This window comes from Podarcis bocagei (assembly GCF_964188305.1).
Source record: "Podarcis bocagei genome assembly, chromosome: 9".
NCBI lineage: Eukaryota > Metazoa > Chordata > Lepidosauria > Squamata > Lacertidae > Podarcis > Podarcis bocagei.
Genome location: NC_138134.1, coordinates 21,686,229 through 21,701,117, shown reverse-complemented (window position 1 = coordinate 21,701,117; position 14,889 = coordinate 21,686,229). Strand labels below are relative to the sequence as shown.

The following is a 14,889-nucleotide window of genomic DNA, read 5'->3' as shown; positions in this document are numbered from 1 at the left end:
TAACAACAACAACAACAACAACAACACCTCCACATGGAAAATCCAATGGCAGGGGGAAGCATTCTAGCACACCTTTCTCTCTGACATGCTAGTTTTCTCTGTACATGACACTGAGGGAGGAAAAGTGTTCCATTCTGTGCGCCCCTAGCTGGGGTCTACAGTGGTACAGTCCAGACACAGGTTTACCATCTTATTTTATGCTTGTGAGAACTCGGTCTAAGTCTAGCATCTGCACTATAACAAATATACATATACAGTGGTACCTCGGGTTAAGTACTTACCGTAATTCGTTATGGAGGTCTGAAGCACCACTTTAGCTAATGGGGCCTCCTGCTGCTGCTGCGCCGCCAGAGCACAATTTCTGTTCTCATCCTGAAGCAAAGTTCTTAACCTGAGGTACTATTTCTGGGTTAGCGGAATCTGTAACCTGAAGCGTATGTAATCCGAGGTACCACTGTATTTAGTTGTACAGTGGTACCTCAGTTTACAGATGCTTCAGGTTACATACGCTTCAGGTTACAGACTCCGCTAACCCAGAAGTACCGGGACTGGTTACTTCTGTGTTTCGGTGCTTTGCGCATGCGCAAAAGCGCTAAATCGTGCTTAGTGCATGCGCAAAAGCACCGAATAGCGACCCTCGCATGCGCAGACGCAGTGCTGCGGGTTGCAAATGTGTCTCCCGCACGGATCACGTTTGCAACCCGAGGTTTCCACTGTATGTAATTTAATGAGCATTTGAGCATAGTTTAATTAGCAACCGTATTCATTAATAACTGGAGTGTAAAAAATCCCCATAATGCTACTTTGTAGAACTCAAAGTTGTCTGTTTTTGCAGTAGTAACATTAAAAACTATAGCAATATTTGTTTTTTCAACTATACTCGGTAGAGATTATTGTGTGATTTTTGCTGTGTCTTGACTTGCATTTTATATATGTCCTGAACTTTATTATGAGTTACATTCTGTACTTTGTATGTTTCTATGGATTACATTAATAAAAACGGGAGAAATGAGAGATGACTTCACAGATCATTCAGGAACCTGCAACATGAACTTTTCCTTTTTCCGACAAACTTGTATTTTGTATGCTGTCCACCAGGTGGCATTGAGCACTACACTTTTTAAAAAGGCTACTGCGGTTCATGTCAACTCTTTCAAAAACCTTCCTTTGCCATCTGCAACAAGTTTTGCTCCACAGATAACACTATTTATACATAGCCGTACCTTGGAAATTGAACAGAATCCGTTCCGGAAGTCCGTTCGACTTCCTAAACCTTCAAAAACCAAAGCGCGGCTTCTGATTGGCTGCAAGAAGCTCCTGCAGCCAATTGGAAGCCCCAGAAGCCCGATTGGACGTTCGGCTTCCAAAAATAGTTCGCAAAACGGAACAGTTACTTCTGGGTTTCCTGTGTTCAGGAGCCAAAACATTCAGGAACTAAGCTGTTCCAAAAACAGCAAAAACCAATGACTTCTAGAATGATAATTGATTCAGCAACAGTAGCAAAAGTGCTCCTTCATTGGACAATATTGTATTTATGTGCTCAAAAAGTCTTACTTTTTCACACACAGAAATGTATTAGTCAAACCTGTATCATTCTGAGCCAATATAGATCAAGGGAAGGGAACCTCTTCCAGTCCGAGGGCCATATTCTATCATACGCTACCTTTCGGGGGCCGCATGAAAGTGATGGACAGGGCCAGAGCAACAGATGCAGTTCTTACCTTTTTATACAGTGGGTGACATTCTAGCCATGCAAAAGCCATAGATTTACACGCACACACATGCGCACGCACGCACACACACACACACACACACACATCTAACCCAGGCATGCAACAGACATTTTCACAGTTCAAGGACACATGCAGAAGGAAAAGCACTTGAGGTTGCGTTGAGCAGGGGAGGTCAGAGGTGTCCTGGGGAGAGTCCCAAGTGCCAGACAGAGAGGTTCCCCTGATACAGTGGTACCTCGGGTTAATAACTTAATTCGTTCTGGAGGTCCGTTCTTAACCTGAAACTGTTCTTAACCTGAGCTACCACTTTAGTTAATGGGACCTCCCGCTGCGCCGCCGGAGCACAATTTCTGTTCTCAACCTGAAGCAAAGTTCTTACCCCAAGGTACTATTTCTGGGTTGGCGGAGTCTGTAACCAGAAGCGTCTGTAACCTGAAGCGTATATAACCCCAGGTACCATCGTATAAGCAATACTGAACTGGAGCTGTGACAACTTCCTGTGTTCCTACAAGTGATGGATCAAACCCATGTTTTCTTTACAAAAATTAAGGGTATTAGGAACTTATTTGCGAGACCTTTTTGCACAGGGCTTTGCAAATTCTGAAAAAAATCTCCTCTTGGATTTATCAGAGGAAAAAGCATACTACTGTTTCCTACTCAGAGGTAGAAAGGAATTGGCCTTGGGAAGAGAGAGTGTACAAAAGGCTCTGCTTTAGAGCTTGGGAGCATCCCCACCTTTGTCCCCCCGGATGCTTTGCTGGGTGAATGGTCATCCCAACACAGGTAGGTAAAGGTAAAGGACCTCTGGAAGGTTAAGTCCAGTCAAAGGCGACTATGGGGTGTGGCGCTCATCTCCGCTTTCAGGTTGACGGAGCCAGCCTTTGCCCGCAGACAGCATTTCCAGGTCATGTGGCCAGCATGGCTAAACCACTTCTGGTGCACAGAACACCGTGGTGAGGGCCAAAGCTCACAGAAATGCTGTTTACCTTCCTGCCGTTGCGGTATCTATTTATCTACTAGAGCTGGTATGCTTTCAAACTGCTATGTCCACACAGCGATACTTGAGCATCTGGCCATGTGAGGTTTTTATCATGCTTGCACAAAAACAGGACTTTAAAGTATTTAAATTAAAAAGGTAGCTTTATTAGTAAATATCAAGAAATAAAACCAATGATGCAACTGAGAAACGAATCCACAAAATAAATTGTAGGTGGTATTCAACTAAGTTTTACTCAGAGGAGATTCAATGATATTAAAGAACACGACTAACTTAGGTTCATTACTTTCAAGAGGTTAAGCTTTGTTGAATACCACCCATTGTGGTATTTAGTCCAAACTCTTCAGTCTGGTCTTACCATTTGTGGAAGTTTTAATCAGCTGCACTTATGATTTTAGAAAATTACTAGGCTAAAAATCAGCATCCCCATACTGTACTAACATCTGGATCAGAACCTTAATGGAAAACAATTCACCGGGCTGCATGAGTTCTGACCCACATCTTAATGGGGAAATGTCCCCGTTTTCCAAAATGATGATCCCATGCATAGGCTTTTTCTTTGGAACCCCTAGGCTGCAATCCTAACCCCATTTACCTGGGAGTAAATTCAACCAGACTTCCTTTGGAGTAGACATGGTTAGGCTTGCACCATTAGTCAATTAAGCCTAGAAGCTTGGAGCTTGTTGTCCTTTGCAGATTTGGGATCAGCCAGTTGGGGAAACTGGCCTTGAAGCATGTCTTTATAGGTGTTGGATTCATTAATAAAAGGCAAATTGGGGAGGAAAGGGAAAACTACTTACCAAGACAAGTTGTTTCTTACAGCTACCACTTAACTAGGCACTGTGCTGGGTGACGGAGCCCTGTGGCAGTTCACTTGCTTTTTCCTGGAAGCTAACTAATTCAGCTGGACGCGGGTGGCGCTGTGGGTTAAACCATAGAGCCTAGGACTTGCCAATAAGAAGGTCGGCGGTTCGAATCCCCGTGACGGGGTGAGCTCCCGTTGCTCGGTCCCTGCTCCTGCCAACCTAGCAGTTTGAAAGCACGTCAAAGTGCAAGTAGATAAATAGGTACTGCTCTGGCGGGAAGTAAAATGGCGTTTCCATGCGCTGCTCTGGTTCGCCAGAAGCGGCTTACTCATGCTGGCCACATGACCCGGAAGCTGTACGCCGGCTCCCTCGGCCAATAAAGCAAGATAAGCGCCGCAACCCCAGAGTCGGCCACGACTGAACCTAATGGTCAGGGGTCCCTTTACCTTTACCTTTTTAACTAATTCAGCTAACTAATTCCCATGGGCTGCAAGAAGATCAAACCTATCCATTCTTAAGGAAATCAGCCCTGAGTGCTCACTGGAAGGACAGATCCTGAAGCTGAGGCTCCAGTACTTTGGCCACCTCATGAGAAGAGAAGACTCCCTGGAAAAGACCCTGATGTTGGGAAAGATGGAAGGCACAAGGAGAAGGGGACGACAGAGGACGAGATGGTGGGACAGTGTTCTCGAAGCTACCAGCATGAGTTTGACCAAGCTGCGGGAGGCAGCGGAAGACAGGAGTGCCTGGCGTGCTCTGGTCCATGGGGTCACGAAGAGTCGGACACGACTAAACAACAACAACAAAACTAATGCAGCATGCTATCAAGGCAATTTTGAGGCTAGTTTTAATTTATAGAAACAAATGCATCAAAATCTTAAAGGGAGGCTCTGAATTTGCTGTTCAAGGTACGATGCAATAAATTATATGAAAACTGTTCTAAAAAACAATTTTAGCCACCATGGTGCTTGCAGGCTAGGTATCTACCAGGCAATCTAACCTAGGTATGTGCTTCAGGAAATTGTAGGGAACATCAGCTCACAGCCAGCCAAGCAAATATTATGCAGCCATCAAATGGCAATTCGCCATGCTCCAAATGAAGCCTGGCTTTGTAACCAAATAAGTAATGGGGAAGGAAGGAAAGGTAATGGGGAAGCAGTATATCATCATAAAACCAAATATGAAGAAGCAAAAGTTTTATAAAGTGAAAGTGCACAACAGAGCAATTGCTGCATTGTTGATAAAACTGTAGATTTTTGCAAACAGGTTTTTGGTTGTTTTTTAACTTATCCGATCCATCCCGCTAATTAAAGCCTGCTGTTGCTGGGCAAACAAAAGTGGTGCCAAGATGTAATCTGGCTGATGGATGAATAAAAAACCGGACTGCTCGGACAGTCCATTTACAGTAATGTGCAGAGACATTAGAGAAGTTGCCCTCCTGTCGCTTCTCTCCTATGATTCACTCAAAATTCACCATCAAGCTTAGTTACCACTAATAAAGCATTTGAATATTCCCATTTTAAAAAGAATTTATTACTTTTAGTTGGTGTTTTGCTGCCCTGGCAGAGTCCTGCTCTACGTTACAAAGTCTGCTGACAAACTGAAAATTTAGAAATTCCAAACCTGCAGTCCCTCCATCTTGGTGACAAAACTGCCTGTTCTGAACCACTGAATATCCGAGTGCTTTATTAACTAACATGCATGCACAATCAGCCAACTCATTTGCCAAAACTGCAGGTCTTGATCCAGTAATGCCTCTCTGTCCCATCTGCCCGTAAACAAGGTACGACCTGACACTTTATATCACAATTTCACAACAAATATTGTATTCTGAGAACAGATGCACAATGTCAGGACTCTTCCCTGACACACAAGCAGTAGACTGCCTTTGTGATACTTACATTTCAGTATTTATAATGTCATCAGTGGTGTGCAATACTTACGGAATTATCTACTTAATGTAAAATGGTCACAGTGACACATTGCTCAAATGAACCCATTCGGTTCATGATCGGTTGACATTCCTGCATTTTAGAGGGCTGGACTAGATGACCCTCGTGATCCCTTCCAACGCTACAATCCTATTATTCTAACCAATAATTCCACCATCTCAGATTGGGGCTTTATTAGGATTGGGAGCCCTCGTTATGCACAAAAGGGAAGGGTTCCCATTGGGCCAGGCTGGGGCTAATGATAGTTGCAATCCAAAACATCTGTAAGGTACCAGGTTTGGGAAAGCTGCAGTAGATGATTATCCTTTCCTATTCATTGGCTGGCTGTATAAACCTTACAACTACTGTGGCTAATATTGTAATGTAAAAACATCTTTGGATATTTTCATTAAAAATCTATGTATTCTAGCAGCAAAATCTTGGTTCTTTTTAAAAAGAAGCCTCCCATTTCTCTCCACCACCCCCACAAAAAAAGTTGATTGCTTTGGAATTCAATTAAGCAAGACAATGCTCTTCATCAATTGTCTGTAGAATGACAACACATGAGACAGCCTGAAGCTTTAAGTTGCAGGCACCAGATTCCTATGCTAATGCACAATGAATGCAATTATACCAACTGGTCAACCCTGAATAAGGAGATATTCTCAAATTGATAGTAAATAATGTTGTATTGTACCTTCCACATTTTAACAGTATATTATTGACTTTTTTCTGAAATATCACACAAACCATGTGAGCCAGGTGAACTCACTAAGCTTTGCAAAATATATTTTAAAAATATTTATATTCTAGCTGAATAAAAATTTGTAACTGGTTTATAAATCAGTTTCTGTTCACTGAATTAACAATGACTTCTAACTTTGATTTATTTAACTGTCCTGGTGATTAGCCCACAGTGTGAAACAATAGTGACCCCTCTAAAAATGAGCTGGAAAATGATTCCCCGTTAACTGCCAAATTTATCTGCCAGAAACCAATCAGACACTGCCAAACAAATGAGTATTAGTTCAAAACCAACCTTCCATTATAGAAAAAAGTTGCTTTACCCTGAAGTTGAAGAACATGATTAGAGAAGCAAAGTAGACACAGGGAAGAGATTAGGGGCATGTCAAGGAAAACCAGGAGACGAGGAGTCCAAGGTAATCTGGAATCCAGAACCAGTGTGAAAATGTTCAAGCTCTGCAGATCACAGCTTTCTAACTTAATCACTCGATTCGCCAGCGCTAACACAGAGGTGCTAACAGCAGAACACAAAGTTCATACTGTGATGATTACTCCAGCCTTAGTGGATAAGCTCTCTCTGCAATTGGTACAGACAACATGCAAACAGGACTTAAAAGTACCCCCACGTTCCCCAATGACAACAGCTGCTAAACATCTGTATACAGAAATAGGCAGCTTGCATAGACAAGCTGAAAAGAAATAACATATATGATTTCTCGCTACTCACATTTGCTCGCTCCTCCTCCTCTGCAGTTCAGCCTTAGCTGATCTGCCACCAGCATCCTTTAAGTTTGTTCTGCACATGTTCTAACAGCTTCCTGTTCGCTCGTGCTCGCCCTCTTTGCAAAGCCTCCAGATCTGTCTGCCGGCTGAATGGGGCTGGGCTGGGGGACCTACCGCTACATAGGCGACATTTATTTAATTAGTCTAACAAGGAATGAAGTTTGGGGTGGGTGAAAGGAAGGCCACCTGGCAGCCTGTAGATTTCAGAGTGGAAATGCCACATGTTGCCCATATAAATGACTACCTTCCCCAAGACAGCAGAAACCAAGACAGCTATAAAGGAATTATAGCGGTGGGTGCACACAATACTGAGCCGATTGCCAGATTGCCAGACGCTCAAGTATTTCTTGACTGATTTTGCTCAAAGTGACAAGCTTTCAAGACCCCACAGCCTACAGGCATCAATCACATCGCGATTTAATCAGCTCATCTGCGCACGGATGCCAGAACCCTCCTTCCACCTCCAAAAATTCATTAAAATGTCTTGTTCCTGCCTTGCTGCTTTTACAAACATGAAAGCCACACACACAAAAAGGAAGAGTTCAGTAAAATTTATTGCAAAGATCCACTCCTTGAAGGCAAAAAAGAAATTCTTCTTGAAGCTCCTAACCTTCAACTCCCCGAAGGTGCATTGCAGCAATGGTAGAAATTGATTTAGTGAGAGGCTTCTATTAGGGAGAGTGCTGCTCTCATCAGGAAGTCCCTCCCCCCTGCTGTAATCAATAATTTAAGCAAAGCCAAGAATCGTGTCAGCCAAAATGACCAGGGAAATGGCTTTAAAAAAAAAAAAAGATATCTCTGTGGAATAGTAGTAAAATCCAATTAAAAACTGAATGGGAAATTTCTGCTGTTGTTTTTTTGAAACTCTGGATATCTTTGCTCATATACTGAAATGAGGCATATTTTTTCTGTTTCCCCAAATTAATGGAATGATAAAAATGTTGTTACACAGAATATCTAAAATCTATAGGCTAGGCTAAGCATTTTGCCCACTATCCCCATCATTGCCACAATTTTTCTCAAAACAACACTACATTTCAAGGCTGAAATCCCGTTAAGGGTTTCAGAAACGCCAGTCTCACTGAAATACATATGTTCAGTAACACTGATTGACACTCTATACTGCCTTCAGGACGTTCATGTCCAACTGATTTTAGTACAGAATTCTTGGCCTTCTAAAACTTCTTAGATGGAGTCCTGAGATGGAGTCATGGGATGGATTCCTCTAATGTGGAAACTTTTACAAGGCTCCAAAAGCCCTGATCCAGCCCATATCACTGTCCTTTAATACTCAGGCCCCCTTGCTATGGGCTGACACCCCTCTGTCACATCAACCTCTCTATGATATTAGAGCAGCTAAGACAACGGCCGCAAGAGGGGCATTACACTCCTGACTGCAAAGTCCTAAGACTTTACCCTGGCCTTTGACACTTAAGATGCATGTATTTAGGGAGCCATCTTATTCCTGTGGTTTTGATTTTGGATTTGAATGTTCTGTTTTGGAAGACTGTTCACCTTGGGGTGAACAGTTAATAATAAAGCAATTTATTAATATTAATATTATTAATATAATCCATCAGACTAGATTAGCCAATAGCTTCAAACAAGACCAAACTTTAGGATAACCAGTCTCAAATAACCAACACAGTTAAGTCTAAATAACACACGAAGGAGTTAATACCATAGAGTGAACTGTCCTGTTAGGCTTAGCTAAGTCTACTTCCCCTCAGGGTCTAAACTACTGAGCCTCTTGGGTTTGCCCATCGGAAGGTTGGAGGTTTGAATCTGTGAAACGGGGTGAACTCCCGTTGCTTTGTCCCAGCTTCAAAAGCATACCAGGGTCATTCCATACCAAGTGATCCAACTTATCTACCTCGTGTCATCCAATTTTCTTAATATTTTGTACACTTGCTGAATAATCAAAACTAAGTTTAAATCTAAAATTTTAATTATTTATCTCATTCCGTTTGTGAGTTATGAGGGTCTGAAAAAATGACAATTTTAGCTGTGCCGTACTACACAAAAACCTTATTAGTTCAGGCCAGAACTGAGATACATCAAAACTAAAAACACCAATCCCTTCAGAACTTCATGGGCTTTAATATGATATGTCACATGATGGACTTACTTTAAATTTTAAATTTAAGTTACAAAATCAAATTTTAAAAAAATTTAATATGATTTAGATTTTTCAAAAAATGTATTGTTTATTTAATATTTCTAAGAGCTACCTGCTAAATTTCATCTTGGGATCTCAATGGGATCATATAAAAAATATTTTGTACATACATGTCTGCTTTATTAGGATAAATGGGTCTTCTTGGAGTAAAATGTAACGGAATAAAAAGACTTAACTATAATAACAGTTACTTCAGACATTTCTTTAGAAAGTTATTCAATTAAAAGGTGTCTGAAAAGCTAGTCAGGCTTTTCTTTTAAAAATGTGTTCCAAAGCGGAGTGATAGCTTGCATGATAGAATTAACACTTTGAAAGAATTCTTGTTAGTACTTCATTTCATGAACATTACAACAAAATACGTATCAAACAAAATTATTACACTGCTGGAACTGTTAACCTGGTGCCAAGATAACATCCCTTCTATCCAGTTCTTAATTTCAACAAATGAGGAATACAGAAAAAGCAGAAATGTTCCTAAAACGACGCTTTGAAAGAATGAAAGTTATCAAGGGAACACAAGGATTTCATTGCATTGTTCCATCTACATCCAGTTTAACAGAAATTGTGACCAAGGTGTACAAAATATTAAGAAAACTGGATGATATGAAAGTACAGTGGTACCGTGGTTTGCAACCGCTTTGGATTACAACCGTTTTGGATTACAACCACGTCAAACCTGGAAGTACGTGTCCCATTCTTTGTATTACAACCCCTTTTTTTGGATTACAACCCATTTTTGGGGGAGGCCCCATTGGCAAAAGCGCGCCTTGGGTTACAACCTGTTTTGGTTTACAACCGGACCTCCAGAATGGATTATGGTTGTAAACCAAGGAACCACTGTAGATAAATAGGTACTGTGGCGGGAAGGTGAACGGTGTTTCTGTGCACTCGGGTTTCCGTCACGGTGCTCCGTTGCTCCAGAAGCGGTTTAGTCATGCTAGTCTCATGACCCGGAAAGCTGTCTGCGGACAAACACCGGCTCCCTCAGCCTGAAGTGAGATGAGTGCCGCAACTCCATAGTCGCCTTTGACTGGACTTAACCGTCCAGGGGTCCTTTACCTTTACCTTACTTCCCCTCACCTTGGGAGGAACTAGATCATCAAGCCTTTGTACTTCCCAGGCTACCTGAGAAGCTCAGCATGTGACAATGTTTGAGCTAGTTGCTCCAGCTCAAACTGCATGGCTCTCACCAGTCACTCAAGTTCCTAAACCAATCATTTAGGAACTTTCACCACCAAGCTCAGTTCTCTGCCCGTGAAACCTTTTCTGAAGCATATGAATCTGGCCTTTGAACAGTTTGTAAGTAAGCCATTTTTAACTTACCAAAGGTGTGGCCTTCTCCTATGCTGGGGAAGAGGGAAATTTTGGAAAGCCACATTTTAAGGGGACATTTTGGAACTCACTTAGAAGGGTCTCTTTTAAAGGTCTAACAGCTTATATTTCCATGCTTTACTTTGCTGCATATTTTGACACAGTACTTGTCCCCAGTTTGGATTTTGGCATCCAGGAATTCTCATCAGGTCAAAAGTCAAGGAAGAGACTAGTAAAGTGAAAAGGGCGAGGAAGGGAGCTCAGGATATTCTAGGGAACATTGAAAGGTGCTCAGGTAATGCTTTGACATATGCCACCTCAGATAAACTATTCCGCAGTGTCACCTGACTTTTAAAGATGCGACTGTTGCATCATTTCTTTGTTCTCTTTCTTTTGCTTTGCACCTACCACCTGGGGCCTTTTAATCTGTTGACCTCATATTTATTAGTTATACTAAAGCTTGGGACCAATTCCTGTTTATGACCACATTTGCCATTATTTGTTTTTTGCTGTTCATTAATCTTTTCGCCCAGGCTTTTGGCAGGGGGATGAGTAAATTATCTGCAGGCTACTGCTGAAGAGCTGCTGTAATCTTATCCACATGATACATTTAAACCACTCTTGTGCCACTCTAACAGTCATGGAGAATCCTGGGAACTGTAGCTTTTAAGGATGCTCAGCTACCATTCCCAGCCCCCTTAACAAACTACAGTTCCCAGATACCTCTGAGATTGTTGAAGTGGCATAACAGTGCTTTATAAATATATGGTGTGTGCATGTGACCATTCTATTGGTATTTGCTGTATGCTAGAGGATAGCAGTTATTTACATTTTATTGTATAAAATGTGTGCTAAGACGTAACCAGTTCTGCAATCAACGGAACTGATGAAGGGCAGGATATAAACTGAACAACTAAATTAAACAAATAAACACAATAAACACAACCACCAGACAATACAGATGTCTGTATCACAGCACTTGTTCCAAGGATGCTTTGTTCTAAGCATCAATAGGGGCAAACCTGTCAAGCGATCAATTTATCATCTGATAATGCCTCTGTCAACGGTTCAGTTTCCTACAATGCCTTCTGCAAGGACACAGGTGCAAGGAGAACAGAACACACAGGGGCCTCATGCTTCTTGTCCCCACACTTCATTATTTCATCTGAAATATATATTTTGTGACATATTTCAGTTGGAGTTCATGGGTGGGGTGGGGTGGAAATCTATTTGGGGTAAGTCAGAGGGTTGCAAAAACAAGGCAATCCCAATCAGCACTCTATCTCACTAGGAATGACACTTGTAATTCCAGTTTCCCTCACATGTGCGTCAATTTTGAGGCTACTTACCTGATGTACTGTCATAGCTTTATCTTTTACGTGCCTAACATTGCTATTCAGGAAAGGAAATAAGGCTATAGGTTTGCCCCAGGATTGGGCATCCTCTTTGCATATAGCTATTGGAATTAGATCGCTTGCGCATTAATGCAACATTATGCAGAAACACAGTTTTAAACACACTGAAGCACTCTAAATTTGCTAGATAGTCTAGCAGCTGCTGGATTCCATTCCACTGGGAGGAATGGCAGCCCCTTCCCTTCTTTTTACAGATTTAAGTATCCACTTAGGAGCATATATCAAGTAGACAATTTTGGCAGGAATTCTATGCTGCTTTAAAAAAAATGCTGAAGCATAGATTTATCAGGCCAAATTCACTCATATTTCAATGTCTTGTTTCATAGCTTTGGGGAAACCTGAAAACCATGTTTTTAAAAGTGTGGTCTGAATTATGATTGCCTTCTCTTTCTTCTCTTTTTCCTTAGCAACAGATACTTGGGCTGGGGCCAGAGCCCAGCACCTCTGGGATATAGAGGCACAGCAGAGGATTTAAGAGAAGGGATGCAAAAGGTTTGGAAGAGTAAGTGGAGAGGGAAGAAAGGGAGAAGCAGTGCGTGAGTAGCAGCAGTGGGTGATTTGGGCAAGACCTGAAAAATAACCAGGTTAATAGCAGGCAGCAACACTAAGATATGGTGTATGGAGAGGAGACAAAAAGGTGGAACAAGGAGAAAACATCCCAAGAAGGGCAGGCTTTCGCTAGATCGCCCTCTGGGCTTGGAGTCAATCCTGCGGCTACTTATACCTCACCTATGCAGAACAAACGCCAAGGACCAAATCAGTGAGATGGGCAACGTTTGAAACATAACTACGCAGGAGCATTATCATACACCAAGCTGTTGAGACCCTGTTCCCCCAAATGCAGCTGTTGTCATTTGAATCACACCAACATAACTCAATGTTATGGGGGGAAATGGGAGCATGTTGGCATAGCCAAAATTGCCACCATCATGTTGGAGAGGCTTTTCACGCCAACAGCGTGCTGTGTGGATGTGCCATCACATGGGTTACAAACAAACCATAAAACTGAAAGTATCACTTGTCCCCACGATACCTATTTGTGTGGTTCCATCACCACAAACACTCACAAGTTCGACAAGTAAAAGCTTAGAGGGAAAGCCTGTCCACTTTCTATTGTCTGCAATTCACTATCTTCACATGATATAGACAGGAAAGCTAACAGTGTGACTTTAAAATGTATAGACTAGCTGATTCTAAACAATCCCCATACCCCAATCAACTGCAGAAGCCCTTTATGCCATATCCCATTCTGTCCCAGAGGATCCCACAATCCTCAGGAGATAGAAGTCTGCATTGGAGGACTTTAGAAATATCAGATACCCCCGTCTTGTGGAAGTGTTTCCATTAGCAGAAAGCCAGAATCGGATGCAATCCTATGTATTACTGCAGCAGCACTTTGCCTATTGAAGATTATTGATTGTCAATTCCGTAACAGTTCAAAGCTCCACCCTAAAAATACTTATCAGGAAGCAAAGTCCCACAGAACTCAAAGGCATATTTTGAAAATAAATGTGATTAGGATTGAGCTGCCACAATTTACATTAAAATGCAAAGCAGAAAGTACCAGGAAAAAAAGCTCCGAGTTTTAAAACAACAACTTTGTGTAGCAATTGGACAGAATCAGTAACGCTGTCATTTGATCGTTATTAACAGGCTAGCTGAACTTTCTTTAGTTTCATCACAGCCATTTATATGACCAAAAGAATTAAACTTTTCTTAAGATGAGTTATTGCATCGCTAAAGGGTAGAAAGTCCCGCTATAAAGATAAAAACTTAAGCTCGGCAAAATTTGCAATCTCAGCTGCATTCCTTGAAGCCAACTGATATACTGGCCTAAACTTCACTCTTTGCAAGGATTTACTCAAGCGCATAGCATTTTGCCTTTCCACACACCCAGAACATACAAAAGAAGCATCTGTACCTGTTTCATCTGGGGAACTCGGAGATGCACTATCCTGAGACAGCGTTGTCCAACTAGAGTCTTCGTCGCTCGGAGCCAGGTTCTGAATCCTATGTAGCGCACAGTCTGTTTTGGCACCAGTTTTAGGATGATCCTTTTTCGTTTCTGGGCTCGACGATACGGTGGCTACCTGTCCATCTTCCGGACTCGCTGGTTTGTTTTGTTTCCGAAGCAAGGCGTCCCCGTTAACAATCACTGTGGATGCCTGGCTATTGCACTGCGAGGACAGTTTCTCCTCCCCTGCCACTTGGCTGTTCCCCAAATTCTGCTCAACGTCCCTTGCCGATGTCTCGAGATCTGCATAGTAATTTAGGAAGCTCTTGGTTCTCCGGCGTTGCGTGGGTAGTATTTCGCTGCCTGAGGAATCCTCCTGGTTTGGCTCTTTCCCCTCCAACTTCTCAGAAGTTATGTTGATGCCTGCGGTCGTCGTAGGAGCGGTCAGGTTCTTGTTAGGATCCTGCTGCCCCTGCTCCGCTGCTTTCCTAAGCTGGTTCTCCCCATTCTTCACCAGCTTTATGTTGGAAGAATTGTTGCCCAGCAGGGGCTGCGCAGCAGGATCAGAAAGGCCCATGGCTGTCTGGATGTTAGTCAGCGCATATTTTTTCCTGCATTTTGGAGGGGTGCTGCTCTTGACTTCTGTGTGCTTGATTTCGGCATTCAGCAGCTCGTTGTGAGAGGAGCGCAGGTGGAGTGTGTTGGGCGGAGTGGCAGGACCGTTCCGATTCACAATGTCCGTCGCGCTGTTGCTTGCCATAAACCCTGACAAGGTTTCCACACCGGAGTCAACTAGGGAGGTAGCAGAAACAAACACTCATGAAGTATCCTTAAGCATAATAATCAACAGGTGTTAAGTGTGCTTGGAAACAGGATTGAAAAGCCTGCATGCATATCCACCCATGAAATAAGCAGCAACGTCTTGAATTTTATGGCAGGTCACAGATAACAAGAGGAGGGGTAAGGGTTTTAGGGAGCTCATTCAGTACAGCTCTCCTTCATGGTCTCTAGGTGCAACCAGGTATGCCAATCTCTC

At 42.4% G+C, this 14,889-nt stretch overlaps 1 protein-coding gene and 1 long non-coding RNA gene across 9 annotated transcripts in view; one reads left to right on the top strand and one right to left on the bottom strand.

Annotated features, from left to right (window-relative positions):
• The window catches only part of APBB2 (amyloid beta precursor protein binding family B member 2), a 108,549-nt gene that overhangs the window by 73,635 nt on the left and 20,025 nt on the right, over window positions 1-14,889 (bottom strand). For all 8 annotated transcript variants that reach the window (XM_081208841.1, XM_081208835.1, XM_081208838.1 and 5 more), the window contains one exon: window positions 13,821-14,645. In XM_081208841.1, the coding sequence (XP_081064967.1) occupies window positions 13,821-14,613 (793 nt within the window). In that variant the 5' untranslated portion in view covers window positions 14,614-14,645. The remainder of the gene's footprint in view (window positions 1-13,820; window positions 14,646-14,889) is intronic.
• The window catches only part of LOC308595214, a 28,936-nt gene that overhangs the window by 4,019 nt on the left and 10,028 nt on the right, over window positions 1-14,889 (top strand). The window lies entirely within an intron of this gene.